Genomic DNA, 21346 nt, shown 5'->3' with positions numbered 1-21346 from the left:
GCTAGTCAATGGCAGAGCATATATAGGGCATAACACAAACTGGCATTCAATTTCACATTTACCCCTAAAAAGGACAATTTAAGGACTTTCAAGACCCAGATTAGCTGGAGAAAATCCACATAAGAATGAGGGAACATACAAACTTCCTCATTGGAAATGCCCGAAGTTCAAATGCTGAAACGCAGCAATGAAGGAGACAGAACCACTCTGGCACTGCGCTGCCCTCTCACTCTGAACATTTTCCGCACTTGAACAGTTGCTGGGCAACCTGAACAAAAAAAAAAATGCAGCCGTGCTCCACAGGCCAGGAACAAACCCGCTACATGACCCCCTTCCTCCCTCCCCCAATCCAACTGCATGAAAGAGCAATTCATTGTGTGTAGCCGGTTTGTTTTTACGCAACACTATCCTGTAGGGGCAGGGCTCATATTTAGTTTTCGTACTCTTGTCTTAACTGACCGCACCCGAGTATTCTGTGGTTCCTTATATGGACATTGAATATTTTTGTCACAAAGTTGGGGGGGAAAAAGTGTTCGGGGAGAGGATCGGTGGTGGGGGGGTGCAATAGTGAAGCACCTTGAATACTTTATAGTGCATCCGAAAATTACAGCACTTCATCTTTTTCCACATTTTGTTAGTCTTATTCCGAAATTCAATTCTTCATTCGGAAAAGTGATGACTTTTTTTTTTTTAATAAATAAATGGAGGGGGGAAAAAGTGAAGCATTGTCAACTCTGTAGATGCACTTCACTGTGATTTTTTTTTTATTTTTTACACAATACAGCCATATTCAAAACTTGATGAAATTCATGTTAGGACAATTGGAGGGAAAAAGCTCAGTGTGTGTTGAGGTGACTGGGGGCAAAGTGAAATAGCGCATCCAGAAAGCAACCTGCCAATTTGTTTTCCTCCCCTCAAAATTTGAAACAATTCCCCCCATCACATTCTGGAAATTTTGATTTTTTTCCAAATGAATTTGCACTTTCAACTGAGGGATCTTATATTGACGTGCGTCTTTCCAAATCATGTCTGAACAACAAACAACGATCATCAGCTTCCTATCAAAAGCTGTAAAAACAGACCACATGTATGAAAGTTTTTGGGTTTGAACGGATCCGCAAAAATGGAAATATTTCCGATTCTTTTGAGGAACTTCATTTAATCCAGTTTGGGAAAAAGTAACAACCTGGAAAAAGTGAAATGCTGTGAATCTTTTGCATCTATCTGTCAAATCTCCATATTTGAACAGTATAAGAGAACAATTACAGTATCCACACAAGCAGTAATTAGACGTTCAAGTTTTTCTTTTTTTGGCCATATTGCATTTTCTGCCATAATAGGCAAACATCACATATTGACAAAATACTTTAATGCCCGTGCAGGACAATTAATTTTTTTCTATGACCTTCGAGCGCTACCATATAACTGTCCAACGCGAGTATTTTAATATCTACCATTTTGTCATGGCACAAGAACGCTTCGCAATTTCGACGGTACCAATTTCCCTCCCCTTGTATCCAGTGTTGATGCTAAGCCGCTATTTTTTTTTTTTTTTTTCTCATCAAATGTGAATAGTATTCATGAGTGACAGATAATTTTAGTCCAAAAATCACAACTGCCTCGTAGTCGGAAAGACAGCATGAGATTTAGCGCGAGTTTCTCTGCCATTTTTGGGGGTAAACTCAAGCACCATCTTGTTACTCTGCCATCTCCTTTTTTTAAGAAACGCGCTCTCACACATGCACAATCACTCACGCAAACGGCGAAGGTGCATTTAGTGAGGCTGGAAGACAGCAATCTTCTAATTTCACCTTCTGCGATTGGCTCGGTGGGGGTGGTTGGGGGTTTCAATTCCTGACAGGCTCCTCTGCTCTCCCTCGGTCTATCACAGGCCTACTTGCTACTTGAGGAAGGAGTCCAGCTTGCGCTCGATGTTGGCAAAGGAGTCGTCGCCCAAGTAGTCCATCTGGCCCGCCTCCCAGCGCTGCTTTCGCTCCTCCGAGGAGATGGGCCGGGGGGAGGTCACATCGGCCGAGGCGGCGGCGGCGGATGTGGAGGACGCAGTTTGATCGCCGCACTCGTCCTGCTGGAGATTAACCTACGTGACCAGGTGGGAGCAGAAAAAAAAAAACATTCAACCAAACTATATAATTTATCTAATGAAGGGCCGCAAGCTCAGTGCCAATTATGCAAAACACCGAAGCCCGGACTTATGGAAATGAGAATATACGTGACAGTCGTTAAAAACAATCAAACAACTTCTACTTTAACATACATCGCAAAATACTTTCAGGCATAGATTCTCTCTGCTCTGTGAGAACAACAACTTAAATTTATGGCTGATTCAATTCCCCGGCACGCTTTCCATCCTTTTCACGTCGTGCTTTGTCGTTTGCACCGTTGCGTCGTTTTGGCCGTGGCATTTTATGGAGAGGAAGAATAGCGGCCCTTTTCTCTAAGATTAAAGGTTCAAATTCTATTTTATGATTTATATCAGGAAAATTGCTCGGAATTAAATATGAGGAGGACGCGCGAGGACTTGGAAAATGCTTCAAGTGTGCTTAAATGCAATTACAACCTCTGCGATTTGTCTTTCCAGGCTTATAAAAAAACTTTTTGCATCAACTTTAATTTTTTTTTCTTGTCATATTTGTCTTAAAATGCTCAAACACACGACGCGTTTAAAGCATATGGGAGGGGTATTTTAAAAATGCCCCCCCCCCTACTGTACATGGGGGCATTTCATCACCACGGTCAAAGTACAACTGTGCATCTTGCAAGAGATAAGACAAGGTGATGCAACTAAGTTTTATGGTGACATGATGGCAGACTTAAAAATAGAGACGCGGATGCGAATCACGCATATTTTGCTGGGCTCGACGGGTTGCGAGGCAGAATTTGAAGCACTCGATCACTTTTGCCCCATGGACCAATTTCAAGCGCCATTTTCATTTGGCAACGGGAAATTTAAAAGTCAAGTCTATCACAGAGAGATCGATCCAAAATTCAAGGACCCATGTCTGAAAAATACACAAAAATATTTTCGTTTGAAGTGAATATTTTAGGCTCGACTGGATTTTCAAAATAAATTCAGCCCCCAAAGCCTGTTTAACTTTGGATCGTGAAATTTGGTAAGCTCGTTCTCAAGAGCAAACCCACCCAAAAGGTCTCAAGAACTGAAAAGACGAGAAGTAGGCCATTTTGGCTTGAAGCAGCCATTTTAGGTTAAGCCGGCTCCAAATGGATTTAAAACAAAAAGCAATGACCGTAATATAAGCCGCACCATCCCCTTAAAAAAATAAATGAATAAATAAAAAACATACAAGCCGCAGTTTTATATTTTGAATTTTTTTTTTGTTTACTGCATGCCCAGAACGATTTTCTACTGTGAATGCACATGAAGATACATAAACAGATTGCTAACACAGTGCCTTTGAACACGGCAACAACTTTGCCAATTAGAACAGAACAGACCCAAGAGAGAGAGAGAAATAAAAAAATTAATTAAAAAAAAAAAATCAAGATCTATTTTGCGCTTTTTCTGAACTATAGATCGCCCCTGGCGGTGAAAAAAATCCACAGCAAAGCTGCACCGTTGTATTAGCCACATGGTTCAAAAACCTAGAAAAAAAAAGTAGCGTCTTATAGTCCAGAAAATATGGTAGTTAATGAACTCACTGCCATTAATAGATATAGAAGCCAAAAAAATACTTTCATTTTACCTGGGCTGGAAGTGAACGAGTTAAAATAACATTTGGTCAGCATGTCCATTATGAATGGACCACAAAAAAAAATAAAAATAAAAACTCTAGAATTTGTACCCGAAAAACAAAGTTGGCAACTTTGGTTTGAAGCTGCCATTTTGGCCTCAAAGCAGTCTTTTAAAAAGACAACTGCTAATTTCACAAGTGTATTCCAGACCACCACGTTGGATCAAACATTTTGCTCAATAACTCACGTCGGTGGCCGCTTCCATGACGCCACCGGTGAACGACGCCTCGCCATAGGCCTGCTGCAGCAGAGGCATTACCGTCGTAGCATACAGCCGCCACCAGGACCGCAGATAGTCCGGGTGCAGCCGGCCCGAGTCGGGGCAGCCCATCACCTCACCGCTCTGGTACGTGTAGCACCATGGTTTGGTCTTACCCAAGAAGTGGACCACCTTGGCGTCGTGCCCAAAACTGCGCCAACAGAAGACAAATATTTATGTTGAAAGGTGACAACAACAAGGTCAGGTTCCGTTTGTCTTCTTGTAATTGGACCCTCACGCGCATAAAAAGACCACCTTTGAACTGACTTTAGATATGCGTCCTAACACACAAACACACTAAATGGCTCACTACGCAATCACCGTCGGTGTGTGCGTACTGTTTGAAAGCGGGCAGATAAGAGTAGATGGCAATGCTGCTGAGGTTGTAGACAAAAGGGAGGTGCTTGGATATGTCGGCTGTTGCCCACGTGTTGAAGAAACTGTTGAGGACGCCCTGGTCGCCACCTGTGGACACACAAAAACTAATGGCATTAGCTAAACTTTGCTACTCATATAAAACTATTTTATTGATATAGCGCATTTCACAAGAGCTGGAGCTTGTAACAAAGCGCTTTCCATATGCTGTCATGTCAATTAGCAGATAAAACACAAATTGAAACATTTACAATAGATATGGTATTAGTCATCGTCCAAAGGAAGTCCGGAATGAGAAGATTAGATTTTCCGGACAATAAACCGCTACTTTTTTCCTTGATTTTGGCTGCCAGGATGGCCGGCTGCCAGGATGGCCGAGTGGTCTAAGGCGCCGCGTTCCGGACCCAGTCTCCCCAGGAGGCCTGGGTTCGAATCTCGTGGCTGCCAGGATGGCCGAGTGGTCTAAGGCGCCGCGTTCAGGACCCAGTCTCCCCAGGAGGCCTGGGTTTGAATCTCGAATTTCCCCATTGTGGGACTAATAAAGGCATTATTATTATTATTATTATTATTATTTTGAACCATGCGGCTAATACGGCAGTGCGGCTTTTCTGTGGATTTTTCTTTCACCACTAGGGGCGCTCTATAGTTCAGAAAATAGGCAAAATAAATCTTGATTTTTTTTTTTCTCTTGGGTCTGTTCAGTTTTAATTTGCAAAGTTGTGGCCGTGTTAAAAGGCACAATCTGTTTATGTACCTTGATGTGCATTTAGAGTATAAAATCGTTCTGTACATGCAGTCAAAACTTTTTTTTTCCAACATAGAAAACGGCAGTTTATAGTTTGGTGTGGCTTGCATTTCGTTTTTTTTTGGGTTTTTTTTAGGGTTGCTGCGGTTTATATATGGGTGCGCCTAATAGTCTGGGAAATGCTGTAGTCATTTTCAAAGTCTACTTGAAATACTATAATTTTAGGTCCATAAGGCAGCTTTATCAAATTCAGCCATTTTATAAAATGAGTCTGGAGTAGACAACCTTTAAAGAAAAAAAAAAAAAAAGTCACTTTCTAATTGGTCTGGATTTAAGATTGCTGTGAAATCATTCATTTTCAAACTCGCGTGCTAATCTCAGAGACTATAACACCAAAAGCGGAATAAAAGATGCCACTCAAATATCCTTCACGTTCTAAAGGCAGTCCAGAATCAGAAAATTGCAGTAAAATCATTTTTCCTCAAAAAGGAGTCAGGATAACCAGATTATGCAACTCTTTCTAGGAAATACAGAAATGGAACCTAAACTCATTTTATGAAGTCCATCGGGACTGGGTTGGTCCAATGTCATGTTTAAGACAAAACAAAAAATCTTGGCATCGCATTCCATTTTTTGAGGTGTGAACTTTACATGGCTCGGGTGGCCTCTTTTGTACAGATTTACTTTGGCGGGGGTTGCGCGGGGGGGCTGTGCAGCAGGGTCAGGGTCGTGAGTTCCATCAAAGTAGGACATTTGCATCTAGTCGACTGGGCGACCACAATTCATAACCAAACTCAACATTCGCTAGCATGACATAGAAAAGGTGCAAAAGCATCACCGTCAAAACTTCCGTGTTCAGCGCAGAATGTCAGCAGCTTCTCGTGCGTCTCGATAGACGGCCGGAAAACAAAGACCCCCGAGTTGAAGCAGTCCGGCCAACCTGGGTCCGGCGCGGCCGAAAGTTCCTCACGCTCAAAGAGCTCGTCAATGTTGGAGAGCGCCTAAGATTTCGGGGGGGGGGGGGGGGGGGGGGTTGTCAAACATTAAAAACCAGAAATAGGTCAAAATCGAAAATATTAAGAAAATACTCTAAAATATTTTTTTTAATAAAAAGGAGGATATTATTAAAAAATCTTGTCATGTACTTAAAAAAAAAAAGAAAAAAAAAGGGAGGAGCCATGGGACGTCACGGCATATAAAAAAAATCATATCACCAACAGTTAAAAAAAATAAATAAATTAAAAAAAACGCCCCACAACAAATGCGGTTTACTCACCATGGTGTCGGCATCCATGAACACACACTTGTCGTAGTGCGTCAGCGTCCAGCAGTGCAGCTTGGTGAAGGTCACGCCCAAATCGGGCCGCTGCATCAGGGCGAGGTGGGCCGTGTCGCCCGAGTCTGTGACGTCCACCAGGCGCACCTCATCAAAGATGGAGCGCAGCACCTCCCTGAAAAAAAAAAAGAAAGAAGCATTTTCCGATTTTTTGTAGAACTAAACAACCAATTTGCAAAACTGCTCAACTATTTCACCGATTCACAAACTAGCAATCGCAGATTAGGGCGACCCATCCGGCATGGGGTGGCATGTCCACAAAAAAAAAAAAAACCCTCACTCATCTATTCTTTGTCCTCTGCATAGAATGACCAATATTAGTGCCGTAGCGATGAGCCGAGATCTCTATTACTCACATTAGTCTTAGTTCCGAACCCTTGCGAAGAGGAAGGCCTTACTGTCGTTACCTGCATGGTTCTGCTACGTGCGGTCCGATGAGGGCGACAAGCTTCCTGGTGGTGTGGTGGTCTCGTAACGAGCGGCCCAGGACCATGGCCCCTTTGGCGTAGCTGTCATTGGTGGCCAGCGTCACAAAGGCTTCGCCTGATGACGACACTAAAAGAGCACACCTTCAATTTCGACATTTTATTGGAGACATAAACTGATTTAAACTTAGCAATGCTGAGTTTTTCCTCCCAACAGTTTTTATGATGTGTACAATCGTAATGGTTGTTGTAAACGTTGTGGCGGTTGTTTACTCTGCTACAATGAGACATTTTCTAAAACACGGTATGGTCTTCAATACCGAGTTTTCTAAAGGGAATCTAGAATGAAAATATTGTGTCAGTTGTGACATAAGGGTCTTTATGAGTATTCCAGGAGTGGGAAATGAACTTCAGAACCTCAAGGTGAGACTGCACGTCCACCACATCAAGTTAAACAACATCACAGGAAGTTATGGGAAGCCACTCTAAAAAAATAAAAGCATTTTAATTTTTTTATAAAGGTGGTAGATTTGAGCAGCATTCACTTGAGGCCAGGTTTTTTGTTTAGTTTCTTTTTTGTAAATTAAGAAACGGATAGATATTTGGGTAAGTTTAAAGGATGCAACAGAGTGGAGAAACATGAGGTGGCGGTGATGCAACACTTTCGACATAACGGTTTCAGTTAATTTTCACCAAAGATCGTCTCTCAAAGTGACAGCTTTTAATATGCAAACCCTTTCATTAGGTACTGCAGATGTTCTCAAATGGACATTATCAAAAGTTACGTTCAACCTCCCCCACCCCAATCTCTGGGAGCAAAAACGTCTATCAAGTGTGAAATTAAATAACCAAGTAATCATTTATTTATTTGCCTATCCCCCCAAAACGTTTATGTGAGCAAGCCATTCTGCGTCCGTTTCATTCTCCACACTCAAATTTGTGACAAATCTAGAAACCTTTCAATTAGAAGTCTTATTTTTCCAAATTTACGAAGCGTTTGCTGAACCCATGTATTAAAGTGGCAGCTAGTAGAAGCAGGTACAGACAAAGAGAGCAAGAGTAGGGCTGGATCATACCTAAAACACTCAACGAACTCTTAGTAGGGAGAAAAGGTAGTTTATGATTGGTTTGGCCTTCTGAACATTTTAAAGAAAAAAAAAAAGAATGCACACTAAACTTAAACTTTGAAAATCCTCCACCGGAAGTGTAATGCCTGACGGGCTGTAGCTTGACTCTCTGAACTGCTGCGGCAACTCATTAAAAAAATAAATCATTAAAATAAAACACCGCAGCCGTGCGAATACTCCACTTATTAGTGTGATATTTGTGTTAAACGACACGACATCCACGAATTGTACAACTACTACCACTACTGCTCCTACAAACCGCGCAGCTACTAGTGTCGATGTTTAAAACAAATATTTGCGACGATTATTAAAACGGCACGACTGGACGGCAGCAACACTGCGGAGGAATCAGGCGACCGAGCGTATAGCCGGCGTCTTACCGGACATGATGAGGCTCCGCCGGGGTGTCTCGACGCGAAAGCACGGAAAGGACAGCACAGCGACGGAGAAGCAGGCGCAGGAGAGGGACTGGAGGATGGCGGTGGTGGTGGTCGCAGCTTCGTCTCGAGCAGCTGCGCTCAATTTCAGCCCAGGAATTATAGAGCATGTTTTCCGGGTCACGTGACAGCTGTCAGGCGATAACCACGCCCCCTTCTTGCCGGCTGCTCTGTTGCGCCTTTAATTAAAAAACCCCGTAGAAATAGCGCCGACAGGTGGTACGAAGTTCTTAAAACTGTCACAATTAGGTCTTTATAATACCGAGAGGACCAAAAGTACGTGTGCACTTTAAAATGTTTTCATTTTATGACGTTTACATTTTGTTTTTCCTGGCATCTTTTTCCTACTGACCTGCTTCCGTCCTTCTTTGCTTCCCGACTTCTTCCCCGCACACTTGCTTTATTGCATATTTCCATTCCTGACTGTCATCATTTCCTCCATTCTTCTCTCTTTCTTTAATTTATTATTTCGCCCTCCATTTCCTTGCTTCCCTCTTTCTTTCCTTCTGTCCTTCCTTCCTTCCCTCCTCCCCTCAATTCCTACATAATTGGCTTCCTTACTCCATCAATCCTTCCTTTATAACCCCCTTTCTTCCTTACCTCCTTCATTCCGTGTTTGCGTCCTGCTTTTCGTGTTTTTCCTGAATCTTTCCTTCATATCTTCTTGAACCTTCTTTTTTCTCTTCCTCCCTTCTTCACCTCAGACCTGGTTTGCTTCTGGCATCTTTTCCTTTCTTGCTTCTTTGCGTCATGCCTTCCTTTCCATTTCGATTTAATTTTGAAATTCATTCGCTTGTTTTAACTATCAATATCACGCATTGGGATTATTGATTTTTTTTTACACGATTTTGCGCTGGCAAATTTGGACAAAAATATCGTGAAGTTGACTGGTCCAGGCTACCACTGAATAATGTAGCAGGCTTATTGTACCGGGCCAGCATCTTCTTTGGCCTGCTTGTCTCCATCCGCAACGCTGTTCTGAGATCAGCTATTGTTGGCGGGTCACTGTAATCCGAGAGCACCTCGAACAACAAGAGCTGATCGTGTGTCCACGAGCGACTCGATAGAAAATATGGGAGGCTTGTTGTGTTGGGAGAGAAAATGCAGGTATGGAAATTGATTTTTGTGTCTATTTCAACGCTTGTGTGAGGTTGTTGGGTTTTTGAACAGGAGGGAAAAAGTGCGCTGTAACTCTACACCTTGCGGCCATTTTGAACGTAGACTCCTTAATTATGTTTTATCCCTAATGGAACATCATTGATCCAAGCCGGTTGGGGCTGATGTTATTAATATAGAATGAAGATTTAGGTTTGTGTGTGTGCGTGAAAGTGATTGACATTAATGCTATTTCCTTTTATATATATATATATCTATATATATATATATATATATATATATATAGATATAGATATATATATTCTCGAAACACACACCACATCATTTTTCTATCTGTTCACCAAAACGGTAAAACGGGGGGGGGTGCTTTTTAGTTTCCCTAAAGTCCTCCGAGGGTAATACAGGGCATGGAGTTGTTCGACTTTAAAAAAAAAAAAAAAAAAGATTACGACACGTCATCCGCCCACACACAATGATGAAAACTTTTGTTGCAATTTAGTGTCGCTCAATTTAGCTGCAATCAAAGAAAATCTCTCGTGGTCCTTTTGAAAGAGAGAACATGACTGTAAAATGGCCGCTTTGGTTCAAAATGGGAGACTTCTTGAGTATTTAAAGACATGTTTTTTTTAGCCTTTTTTTTGTGGGTCTACTCACAAAATTCATGCCTACCAAAGTTTATGTTGCCAAATGAAAAATGTGGGCTTAATTACTGAAACAATGACAAGTCTTCGAATTTCACTCGTGGCAGATGGCTTGGAAATGACTAAAAAAATAAAATAGCCTCTCTGAGCAAAAACAACTGACTTTTCATGTCTTTGAGACGTTTTTGCTGGTCTGTACATGATCACAATTTATAGTTCTGCATTGTCCTTACTTTATGTATGGTTCAAATTTGGTGCTGAGCAACAAAAAGCAAGTTTTGCCCATGGCTTGTTAAAAGTTTTTCTCGGTTTACTCATGATATTCATGAATGTCAAATTTGAAGTGAATCTGACTTCAGGGGTGGAATTTTCCCCATCCGTTTAGTACGCAATCCTGCTGGGAATTGCAAAAATGGAGCCTAAAATGTCCGCTTTCAGACAAAATGGCAGACTTCCTTTGTCTTTTTCGGTCATGGCTTTGTCTTCTTGAGACTTTGAAGGCAGTAATTGTTAAATGTTAACCGTGTGGACGACGCCCATCCCAGGGTCCAAACAGGTCAAAGGTCCTCTCCTCCGGAGTGATAAGCCGCTCTCCAGCTTCCTGCCTCGTCTGCGGAGGACAAGACGCCGCCGATCGGGTCCGCTCTGGTGGTGGTCTAGGTGGCGTTTTTGATTTCCAGCGGAACTGTCAAGGTAACCACTTGACTTTATATTTATTTATTTAGTTTTGTGTGTGTGTGTGGTTGTCATACAGTATAGAGGAGTGCAAGAGTGGGCATATTTTTGATCTGCAAGCTTTAATACGGCCCACGAGAATTTACATTAACAAGAGGCCTGTAATATATATGTATATACTTACGTGTCACAATTATTCATATAATTTAATAACTATAATTACATTTGTCATATTTAATAATATTAATTTTTAATCGGCACCTCAATAATGATTTATTGTAAATAATGAAGTACATAATAAATGAAACCAACATATATGCATTTAACATTTTGTGTTCATTTCACTTACTGATTGGTTCGTCAAAATCTAATTGGAATGATGAAATAATTATTTATTTAAATAAACATTTACATATTTTTAACGTTTTTATTCATTTGTATTATATTTGTATCAATGGAATACATTTTAAGAAATGATGAATTGATCTACTGGCAGTAATTAAATTTGAAAAAGTTGGTGAAATAAATCATTTTTACGTGTATGTTCAACTGTCATTTAATTATTAAATGATGAGTGAGATATAACTGAATTGGGAGCATGATTATAAAAATATAAATATATATATAATTAAACGATATATAGATATATTTGATCAATATTTGCTATTCTAAAATCTGCAAGAATCACTGGATTTGCCTAATTAAAAAAAAAAGAAAAGAAAAACACTTTTATTCTAATGCAGTGTGTGTATGCGTGTGTGTGTGTGTGTGTGTGTGTATTTCAGGCCACCATGAACAAACACGTTACTCACATTTCCAGGGAGGACCTGGAAGAACTTCGAGAGGCGTTCAATAAAATCGGTCAGTTAATACACAGGCACACACGACTTTTACAGCCAGTCATAAAGTCAAGACACGTTTTTTTTTTTTTTTAATTGCTCGTTTACTTTCAGTTAATCATCAATATTGTATTAGGCGATGTATGCTGACAGTGGCCAGCAACCAACACAGCATGATGGGGGGTTTTTTTTGTTTGTTTTTTTAATGTATACGTTAATCGCATTAGTCGTCAGGTCATAAATCATAATGTGACATGAGTTAATAAATTTGCTTATCATGTAATAATAATAATAATAAATGAAGCCCTAAATGAGGGCCTGTACAATTCAGCAAATTTTAACCGCAGTCATGATTTTAACATTCAATAAAAATCAAGCGCAGATTGATAATCATGATGACAATATTGATCAGAATATTTCATCGTTAAATATTATTTTTAGAATACATTTTTTTATGGTTTGTGGGGTAACTTGCATGATGTGAACAAACTCCGGAAATGCTTTGGAATTTCTCCCCAAAATAAAACAGAAGCAAGTTCGACTGAAACCTGTCCCAGATTGGCAGGTGCTTCAAAGTTTTAGCTTTGCGTGTGTTTGCTTGTTTTGTTTGTTGAGACATCGATAACAGCGGCTTCGTGAGCGACTTTGAGCTCCAGGAGCTGTTCCGCGAGGCCAGCTTCTCCCTGCCCGGATATCAAGTGCGGGAGATAGTGGAGACGTTCGTGGCCGGCGACACCAACAAGGATGAGAAGATCAGCTTTGAGGAGTTTGTCTCTGTGAGGCCCACAATTTGAAATGTCGCAGCATTGCCAGCTGTGCTTTACTCCACAATTATTATTATATTTTTTTTTTTATTTAATAGATTTATCAGGAGCTGAAGAGCAAGAAGTTCAGCGAGACATTCCGCAAATCCATCACCAGGAAGGATGGCATCCGGTCCTTTGGGGGGATGTCGGGAATTTCAAGTGTAGGGACACAACACTCCTACTCAGGTGCGAGAATTAGCATTTAAAGTAAAAAAAAAAAAAAAAAAGATGACAATTACATTTTCACATTTCTGAAACTAGGATGAACGTTGACATTTAACGTGTGCATGTGTTGTGTTTTTGTGCGCAGATGAGGAGAAGGTGGCCTTTGTCAACTGGATCAACAAAGCGTTGGCCAAAGATCCCGACTGTCGCCACCTGCTGCCCATGAACCCTGATGATGAAAGCCTCTTCACCTCTGTCCGTGACGGCATCCTGCTGTGGTGAGCCGGGAGAAGGGTTCTACTTTTCACGATTTTGGAGCCGCGCTTTACATACTTGACGATTTTTGTATTCAATCAGATTCGGCATGCTTGTTAACAACTAGTGATAGACCGATTATCAGGGCCGATATTTGGCATTTTGCCGATTATCGGCATCTGCCTTTTTTAACTTTCAAGGCCAATAAATTAAATGCCGGTTTATTTTGGCTCGCTGCACCTCTCTCTCTTTCTCTCTCTCTTTCTATCTCTCTCTCTCTGTCTCTCTCTCTCGCTCTCGCTGTCTTTCTCTCTCTCTCTCTCTCTCTCTCTCACTCTTGCTCTCTCGCTCGCTCACTCTCTCTCTCTCTCTCGCTCTCTCTCTCTGTCTCTCTCTCTATGTCTTTCTCTCGCTCTTGCTCTCTCTTGCTTGCTCACTCTCTCTCTCTCTCTCGCTCTCGCTGTCTTTCTCTCTCTCTCTCTCTCACTCTTGCTCTCTCGCTCGCTCACTCTCTCTCTCTCTCTCTCGCTCTCTCTCTCTGTCTCTCTCTCTATGTCTTTCTCTCGCTCTTGCTCTCTCTTGCTTGCTCACTCTCTCTCTCTCTCTGTCTCTCTCTCTCGCTCTCGCTGTCTTTCTCTCTCTCTCTCTCACTCTTGCTCTCTCGCTCGCTCACTCTCTCTCTCTCTCTTTCCCTCTCTTTCTCTTTCTCTCTCTCTCTCTCTCTCTCTCGCTCTCTCTCTCTGTCTCTCTCTCTATGTCTTTCTCTCGCTCTCGCTCTCTCTTGCTTGCTCACTCTCGCTCTCTCTCTCTCTCTCTCGCTTTTGCTCTCACTCTCTCTCTCTCTTTCCCTCTCTTTCTCTTTCTCTCTCTCTCTATCTCTCTCTATGTCTTTCTCTCGCTCTTGCTCTCTCTTGCTTGCTCACTCTCTCTCTCTCTCTCTCTCTCTTTCCCTCTCTTTCTCGTTCTCTTTCTTTCTCTCTCTCTCTCTCTTTCTCTCCCTCCCTCTCTGTCTCTGCTCGTGGCCTACCCACAGCACTTTCTGATTGGTTTCTTGCAGCAGTCTATACTCGTTGCACACTTGAGTACAATGACAATAAAGAGATTTCTGATTCTGATTCTGATTAAGCCGCCTGTTTGCTTTTTCGACTCGTGTCACACGCACTTCGGGAGAGGTCCCGTGAGCATAGGAAGGAAAGGAAACAGACTTTGCCGAAATTGAAATCAATGTCAGTCTACTACAACTCACAATTAATAGAACACTATTTGCCCTTGCAAACTTTAAAGAGATGTTAGTTTTCATTGAACTATAAAAGCTGCAGCTGAGCCAGGGAGCTCCGTGCACTTTTTTGTTCAACTTTTAAAACTAAGTGGTCTATTTTCTAACATCTAAAAAAGCTTTAATATGTTGTAAATCACAAAAATTGTTTCATGAATATGTGCCAAGTTTTGGAGTTTGTACTTTTCAAAATTTTCACATCATTTGAACCCTTTTTCAACAAATATCGGTTATCGGCCTCCTTGACTACTAATAATTGGTATCGGTATCGGCCCGGAAAAATGCATATGGGTCCATCACTATTAACAACACTTCTCAGCGGTGTGGCATATTTAAAAGACACACACAAACACACGACATATTCTATACATATATATATAATATATAAGAGTTTCCGTTGTGTTCTCCCTTGCAGCAAAATGATCAACCTGTCCCAGCCTGACACCATCGACGAGCGAGTCATCAACACCCGGAAGCTGACTACCTTCACAATGACTGTGAGTGCCTGCCAACACGTGTTGCCGTGACGATCTACTGCCGCTAAAGTGCAAAGTAATCTTTTAATGAATGTCACCAAAGACAATAACCGTGATTGAGGCTGTACTGGTCTTAAAGCTGCCGTTGATTAAATCTGGACTTTGGCATTGTAAATATCATAGAAAAGCTGCATCAAGTTCCATACTCGTTTTCGGAACGTGAACTGTCGCTTCTTACACTATTGGAGTGCATTATTATGCAGTTTTTTTTTTTAACTCTTAATTAGACCTCAGAATGACTTAAAGGGTACTGTTGGTTGTAAAAGCCACTCCCCCGCATAAATAAATCAATAAATAAATACTTTATGTCTGTCAGTGATAGAAAGCTATTGTGTGTGCGGCCAGAAGATCCTCTTACACGACGCCTTGATTTTTGATTTTCTGATTGATGTGGCAAATAAGTTTGACAGTATGTATGATCGTGTCTTGGGGTGCGATCTCACATTTTTAGGAAAATCTTGTCCTGGCATTGAACTCAGCCTCGGCCATCGGCTGCACGGTTGTGAACATCGATGCGCTTGATCTGATGGTTGGGAAACCTCATCTGGTGTTGGGATTATTCTGGCAGATTATCAAAGTGGGCCTCTTTGCTGATATAGAAATCAGGCGCAATGAAGGTCAGTTACGCTCGCGTCAACAATGGAATTTTTTTGGGGGGGTCATTTTAACATTTATTTTTATATGCTTGTTACTATGTCATATAATTCATGTTTTTATTTTAAATGTCTAAAGTTTTTTTTTAATTACCATGTGTTTTTTTTTTTTACTAAAATAAAATCAAATTCTAATAAAACTGAGTAATATGTTACGAATACAAAATAACAAAAAAATCTAATATTTTGATGAAAATAACCAACAAAATATGTTTTTACTAAAATAAAATATTAAAATCTTTTTTATTTTTTTTATTTTATTTTTTTACAAAAATCCAATGGTAATAACATATATCTTGATATTAAACTACAAATAATAACATATAACAACATAGTAAAAATACATTTTCTTAGAAATATAATTATTTTGTAAAATGAAAAATGTTCCTCACATACAATACTAGTTTCACTAAATTTAATTTTTTTAAATAAATCAAACAAATATATACGCAAAGATGAACATTTTATTGCCAAAATAAATGCCAAACTAAATTTTCTTTATTTATCAAGTATAGTGTGCAATTACTGACAGAAACTAAATGTAAAAGTTCCCCACAGTGATTTTTTTTTTTTTAATAAATATTTTCATATCATTTGAAATAGAGTGATCAATTGATCAGACCTTGCCTTATCGTACAGCACTCGTGTTGTTACAGTTACTTGTGTTCCCCTTTGTGTGTGCGTGTCTCTGAAAACCTCTGTGCTGACAGGCATGAGTTGCCTCCTGAGCAAGGGAGAGAGGCTCGACCACCTGATGTCTCTGTCGCCTGAAGAGTTGCTGCTGCGCTGGGTCAACTACCATTTGAGCAACGCCGGCACGGAGAGAATCGACAACTTCAGCGAGGACATCAAGGTCCCTCCGACAACACACACGCACACACATACTATTCGAAAACCTCAAATTCCTTCCGGTGTGGAGTTTGCGTATTCATCCCAAGCCTGCGTGGGTTTTCTTCGGGTACTCCAGTTTCCTCCCACATTCCCAAAAAATGCATGGCAGGTTAATGTGAGCGTGGATGCTTGTTTGTCTTTGTGTGCCCTGCGATTGACTGGCAACCCGTTCAGGGTGTACCCCGCCGACTCCCCCGAAGACTGGGATCGGCTCCAGCACAACCGCGCACCTTGTGAGGAGAAGCGGCTTCGACGATGTATGGATGGATGGATGTTTGGTGGTGGAACTCTGCCCCACAGAACAGAAGAGAGCCGTCGTTTCAACATGACGTCGGCTAGCTAAAACCTCATGAAAAGTTCATTATTCTCATTTTAATTTTTGTTTTCTATCGACAGTAATTATTAAATCATTCTTTTCTGCACATATTTGAGTTAACTTTTCACAAACGGGAGACAAAAGGCTGCGCTTCGCCTCTTTGCTTGGTAAATAAATATTTCCAGTCCACAATTTCCACTACTAAGTTTGAATGGATTATTTTTTTATTTAGCGTCATTGCGCCTTTAAAAAAATCGTTTTTAGAATTTTTAAAAAAATTATTTATTTATTTATTTATTTAAGTCTAACTAAATGGTTAACCCTTGACATTTTCTGCGCTTTAATATGTTTTTCAAGCCATCGTAAGTATTTAACATGACACGCCCCAAGATTTGTTGATGTCATCTTGTGTTGTCGTCATATTTATTCGTGAAATCTGTTCGGGCCTGGTCGCTTTTGCGCCAGCGGGCCCCCGCTAACGTCAAACCCTGGCCAGGACACGAAACTTCCGTTAGTTGCGTATTTGGCCAAGTTGTCACCGAGCCTCCTTCTTCCGCAGGACTCTCGAGCTTACTTCCACCTCCTGGACCAGATCGCTCCCCGCGGAGAGCACAACTACATGAGTGTCAAAATCGACATGAGCGGCCTCAATGTGAGTCACTTAAGTGAAACTGTGATTAAAAAAATGTCCTGCGACCCAAAAATTGTGGTTGGATTTCCCCAGACCTCGACTTATCTCGATCAACCTTTTATTTTTTTTAAAAAAAACAAAACTTTTTTCCCTTGTTTTTGTCTTGAGAGGAGCGGGACCTGAACCGGCGGGCCGAGCTGATGCTGCAGCAGGCGTCCCGTCTGGACTGCCGGCAATTTGTGACGGCGCACGACGTCACGGCCGGGAACAGCAAGCTCAACTTTGCCTTCGTGGCCTATCTGTTCAACACGCACCCGGCCCTGCAGAGGGCGGACGTCAACGGCTTGGAGGCCGACCGACTGGAGCGTGAGACCAACGGACTCTTTGACATTCTGCCGTTCATAAAGAAACGGGCGAGTGACGGCGGGCGTATCTTGTCTTTACAGTCGAGAACAGGGAAGAGAAGACCTTCCGCAATTGGATCAACTCTCTGGGCGTGAATCCCTACGTGAACTACATGTACCAGTAAGTCAAGCCGCCAAGAGTTTTCCCAAATGCTTCCTTATAATGCTTATATAATTTGTAAATTCTCAATAATTTCTTTATTTTACGTCATTTTATTTTGTCCAAAAACCCCTTCAAACCAAATCTGTACTCAATCTATCAAAAAGGGGAAAAAAATGCAAATAATATCTGAATGTTGTATACGCATGTACAGTATATGTTAAAATAAATCAATTTTTCGACAATTATTTCAGCGATCTGTGCGACGGTTTGGTGATTCTGCAGCTCTTGGAGAAGGTGAACGTGCCCGTCAACTGGAGGAAAGTCAACCAGCCGCCGTACCCCGCCCTGGGGACTAATATGAAAAAGGTTGGACTCTTGACTGGGATTGGATTGATTCAAATGGAATTAAAATCACTCCATTGAATTTGTATTTCTTACGCAGTTGGAGAACTGCAACTACGCCGTGGCCCTGGGCAGGAACGTGGCCCACTTCTCCCTCGTCGGCATCGGCGGCGAGAACCTGAACGAGGGAAGCCCCATGCACACCTTGGCGTTGGTGTGGCAGCTCATGAGGAGGTGTGTTGTGACTTGTCGGGAATGGGCATACTGTATTGTGGGGGGTTACATTCGGTTTGCCTGAGGGAACCTTTCTCTTTTTTTTGTGTGTGGAATCAGCAATATTGGTGTGTTGGTTTTATGTGGAATCAATAATACTGGTGTTTTTTTGGGTTTTTTTTTTTTAATGATTTTTTTGTCGAATCAACAATACTGGTGTATTTTTTTTATTTTCTAATTTTTTTTCATGTCGAATCAATACTGGCGTGTGTTTTCTTTTTTTAATGTGGAATCAATTATACTGGTGTGTTTTTTTTTAAATATTTAAAAAAAATTTTATGTCAAATCAGCAATACAGACGTGTTTTTTGTATTTTATAATTTTTCTCATGACGAATCAACAATAATGGCGTGTTTTCTTTTCTTTTCTTTTTTATGTGGAATCAATCATACTGCCGTGTTTATTTATTTATCTATTTATTTATTTATTTATTTTTATGTGGATTCTACGGAGCCCCTCTGGTACGTAGCCCCTCTGGTACCATAGTATGAGAAAAAAATATTTTTTGCTAATCTGTATCCACAGTTTAGTAATCTGTACCCACAGCAACTATACTGCCGTGTTGTTTTTTTTTTTAATGTGGGATCAATTATACTGCCGTGTTGTTGTTTTTTTATTTTATAATTTTTTTATGTGGAATCAATTATATTGGCGTGTTTTTTTAATTTCTTTTGTGGAATCAATTTCACAGCCGTTTGTTTTATTTATTCTTTATTTTTATGTGGATTCAACTGTACTGGCTTGTTGCCGCAGGTACACGATGCTGGTGTTATCAGACCTGGGCGACGGCGAGAGGGTGGGGGAGCAGATCATTCTCAACTGGGTCAACACCACCCTCAGCCAAAAGCGGAAAGATTCACAGATCAGCAGCTTCAAGGTGAGCCTATGTGAGCTGACAGCACAAGGATCAATCATTATATCACACTTTATGTAGCATGTTAAAGGGGCGGGTCTATATTATGCAAATGAGCCAGCACGACAACCTTGCTGATTGTCTGACCATTTGAATCAGGCGAGTCGCAGCAGGTCACGATGCGAAACAAGCAGCACAGCGGCCCTCGAGGGACAGCATTTAAGACCCCTGATTTAGAGCCATGGTTTCAATCAAAATCCTCCGGATTTCAGCCTCAATATATCAAACTTTCACTTATGTTAGGAGTCCTTCATAAAAGCAGACTATTTATCTTTTTGTTGAATCAATTTAAGACTTTTGCAAACTTCTTTTATTTTGGAAACAATTATCAATATTTTTGTCTGTTTTTCCGATGTAAAAAAGGATGGAAATTAAAAATATGATTTTACTCGGATTTATTGATTAATTGGAAAAGCAATTAACAAAAATAATTGACCTTTAAAATAGTTGCAACCATAAATTTTGGATAGCTATTGTCCAGATTTATTTTGTTGCAATATTTTTCTAAAATGAAAATATTATTATTTAATAATAATAATTATTATTATTATTAATAGAAAAGTTACCATTGTCATTTTATTTCAGTTTTAACCATATTTAAATTGCTGTAAATTGGTTTTCATTTAAAAGCAAGTCCATTTATTCAAACTTAACGCAACTACTTAATCGTCATTTTTTGGGGGAGAAATACCTTTGACGGAAATACCACATTTTAAAGTACTGACAAGCTCATTCATCCTAATATTATTGTTACCTATTAACAAAAAATGTGTACCCGCGTAAACGTTTGCGTTTCCGCAGGATCTCCACATCAGCACCAGCCTGCCAGTGATCGACCTCATCGACGCCATCGCTCCCGGAACTGTCAAGTGGGACATGGTGAAGAGACCAGAGAGGGGCGTGATGAAGACCGCCGACAAACTCAACAACGCCAAGTAAACGCTCTGCACTCAAAATCACCTCCCACAGTGGATTCACCACAGGTGGTCAGACTGAAGTCGCCAATTTTCTGACTTTGGGCTTGCTTGGCTAAAATGTATGAAAGCTTGACCTGACTTTAAGTTGCTACTCATTAGACTTGGACTTGAACTGCAAGACAAGGCTGGCCTGTTTACAATTGAAAAGACTGTAGTTTTTGAACTATTCCTCTTCATTGTTGTCTGCAAAACTGTATTATACTGCCCCCTGGTGGCCAAGGGTGGCACACCAGACAACGGCGCTCTATAAATTGAAATTAATTACTTCTACCTCTGCTATTTCCCGCCAAGTCATCCCGTATGCTCTCCCCATTCCAGATACGCAGTCTCACTGGCCCGGAAGATCGGCGCTCGCGTCTACGCTCTGCCTGACGACTTGGTGGAAGTGAATCCCAAGATGGTGCTGACGCTGTTCGCCTGCCTCATGGGCCATGGTTTGAAAAAGGCCCATCGCTAAGCCGGCCCCGAAACAACATCAGCTCATTCACACTTTTGCATTATTTGTGTGATTCTTTTTCCAGTCTTTAACAATTTAAGAATACATATACATATAAAAATATATGGAATCATGCCTCATTCATAAAACAACTGCATTTTTCTTTTCCGTGATTGCGCCCCTGTGTATTTTATTTCATTGGACCTTGGAGTGGATGAGTAAAGCAAAATGATAGAGCTTCACAATGAAAAACTCAATGTCCTTAATTGCTGTACACTGAACATGGCTACTCGCAAATAAAAACCATCAATAAACTATACTAACGTGTTTTGTGAGCCCTGACTCGTTGCACTTGAGTGGTGTCGGTGAATTTCAATTGAATTAGCGCAGAAGCTCTCTTTATGAAATGGTTTAGTCAGAATATAAAGTATGTCCAATCTGCATTGTATGATGGTACATATTTAGTACATGATTGTTATATTTATATAATTGATTTTTTGCATGATACTTGTTCTTTTAAAATAAATAAATAATGAATGCGATAACTGCTTGAAAGAAAACATGCATGCATTTTCACAATTTAGCACAACAAATTGTATTAATAAAAACGATTTAATGAGAAA

The 21346-nt window shown here is 40.7% G+C and overlaps 2 protein-coding genes across 2 annotated transcripts; one reads left to right on the top strand and one right to left on the bottom strand.

Moving 5' to 3' along the window:
• Positions 1 to 1347: 1347 nt before the first annotated feature.
• On the bottom strand, positions 1348 to 8585 carry LOC148342709 (glycogenin-1-like). The gene is made up of 7 exons (XM_088311209.1): positions 8419 to 8585; positions 6894 to 7041; positions 6427 to 6601; positions 5989 to 6151; positions 4369 to 4495; positions 3959 to 4181; positions 1348 to 2098 (listed from the first exon to the last, which is right to left on the bottom strand). The coding sequence occupies exons 1-7, from the start codon at positions 8423 to 8425 to the stop codon at positions 1901 to 1903; spliced, it is 1041 nt and encodes a 346-aa protein (XP_088167335.1). The 5' UTR covers positions 8426 to 8585; the 3' UTR covers positions 1348 to 1900.
• A 702-nt stretch (positions 8586 to 9287) lies between these two features.
• Positions 9288 to 20891, top strand: LOC148342708 (plastin-1-like). Its single transcript, XM_088303753.1, has 17 exons — positions 9288 to 9582; positions 10778 to 10925; positions 11693 to 11768; positions 12362 to 12522; positions 12609 to 12738; positions 12863 to 12995; positions 14664 to 14745; positions 15236 to 15401; positions 16148 to 16290; positions 17204 to 17296; positions 17446 to 17641; positions 17722 to 17800; positions 18034 to 18148; positions 18225 to 18358; positions 19151 to 19274; positions 20112 to 20245; positions 20606 to 20891. The coding sequence occupies exons 3-17, from the start codon at positions 11699 to 11701 to the stop codon at positions 20742 to 20744; spliced, it is 1899 nt and encodes a 632-aa protein (XP_088159879.1). The 5' UTR covers positions 9288 to 9582; positions 10778 to 10925; positions 11693 to 11698; the 3' UTR covers positions 20745 to 20891.
• The last annotated feature ends 455 nt before the right edge of the window (positions 20892 to 21346 follow it).

This window comes from Idiotropiscis lumnitzeri, chromosome 1 (genome assembly GCF_059441095.1).
Source record: "Idiotropiscis lumnitzeri isolate Australia: NSW breed Sydney's pygmy pipehorse chromosome 1, RoL_Ilum_1.0, whole genome shotgun sequence".
NCBI classification, from domain to species: Eukaryota; Metazoa; Chordata; class Actinopteri; order Syngnathiformes; family Syngnathidae; genus Idiotropiscis; species Idiotropiscis lumnitzeri.
This window is presented reverse-complemented; position numbering and strand designations above follow the sequence as displayed.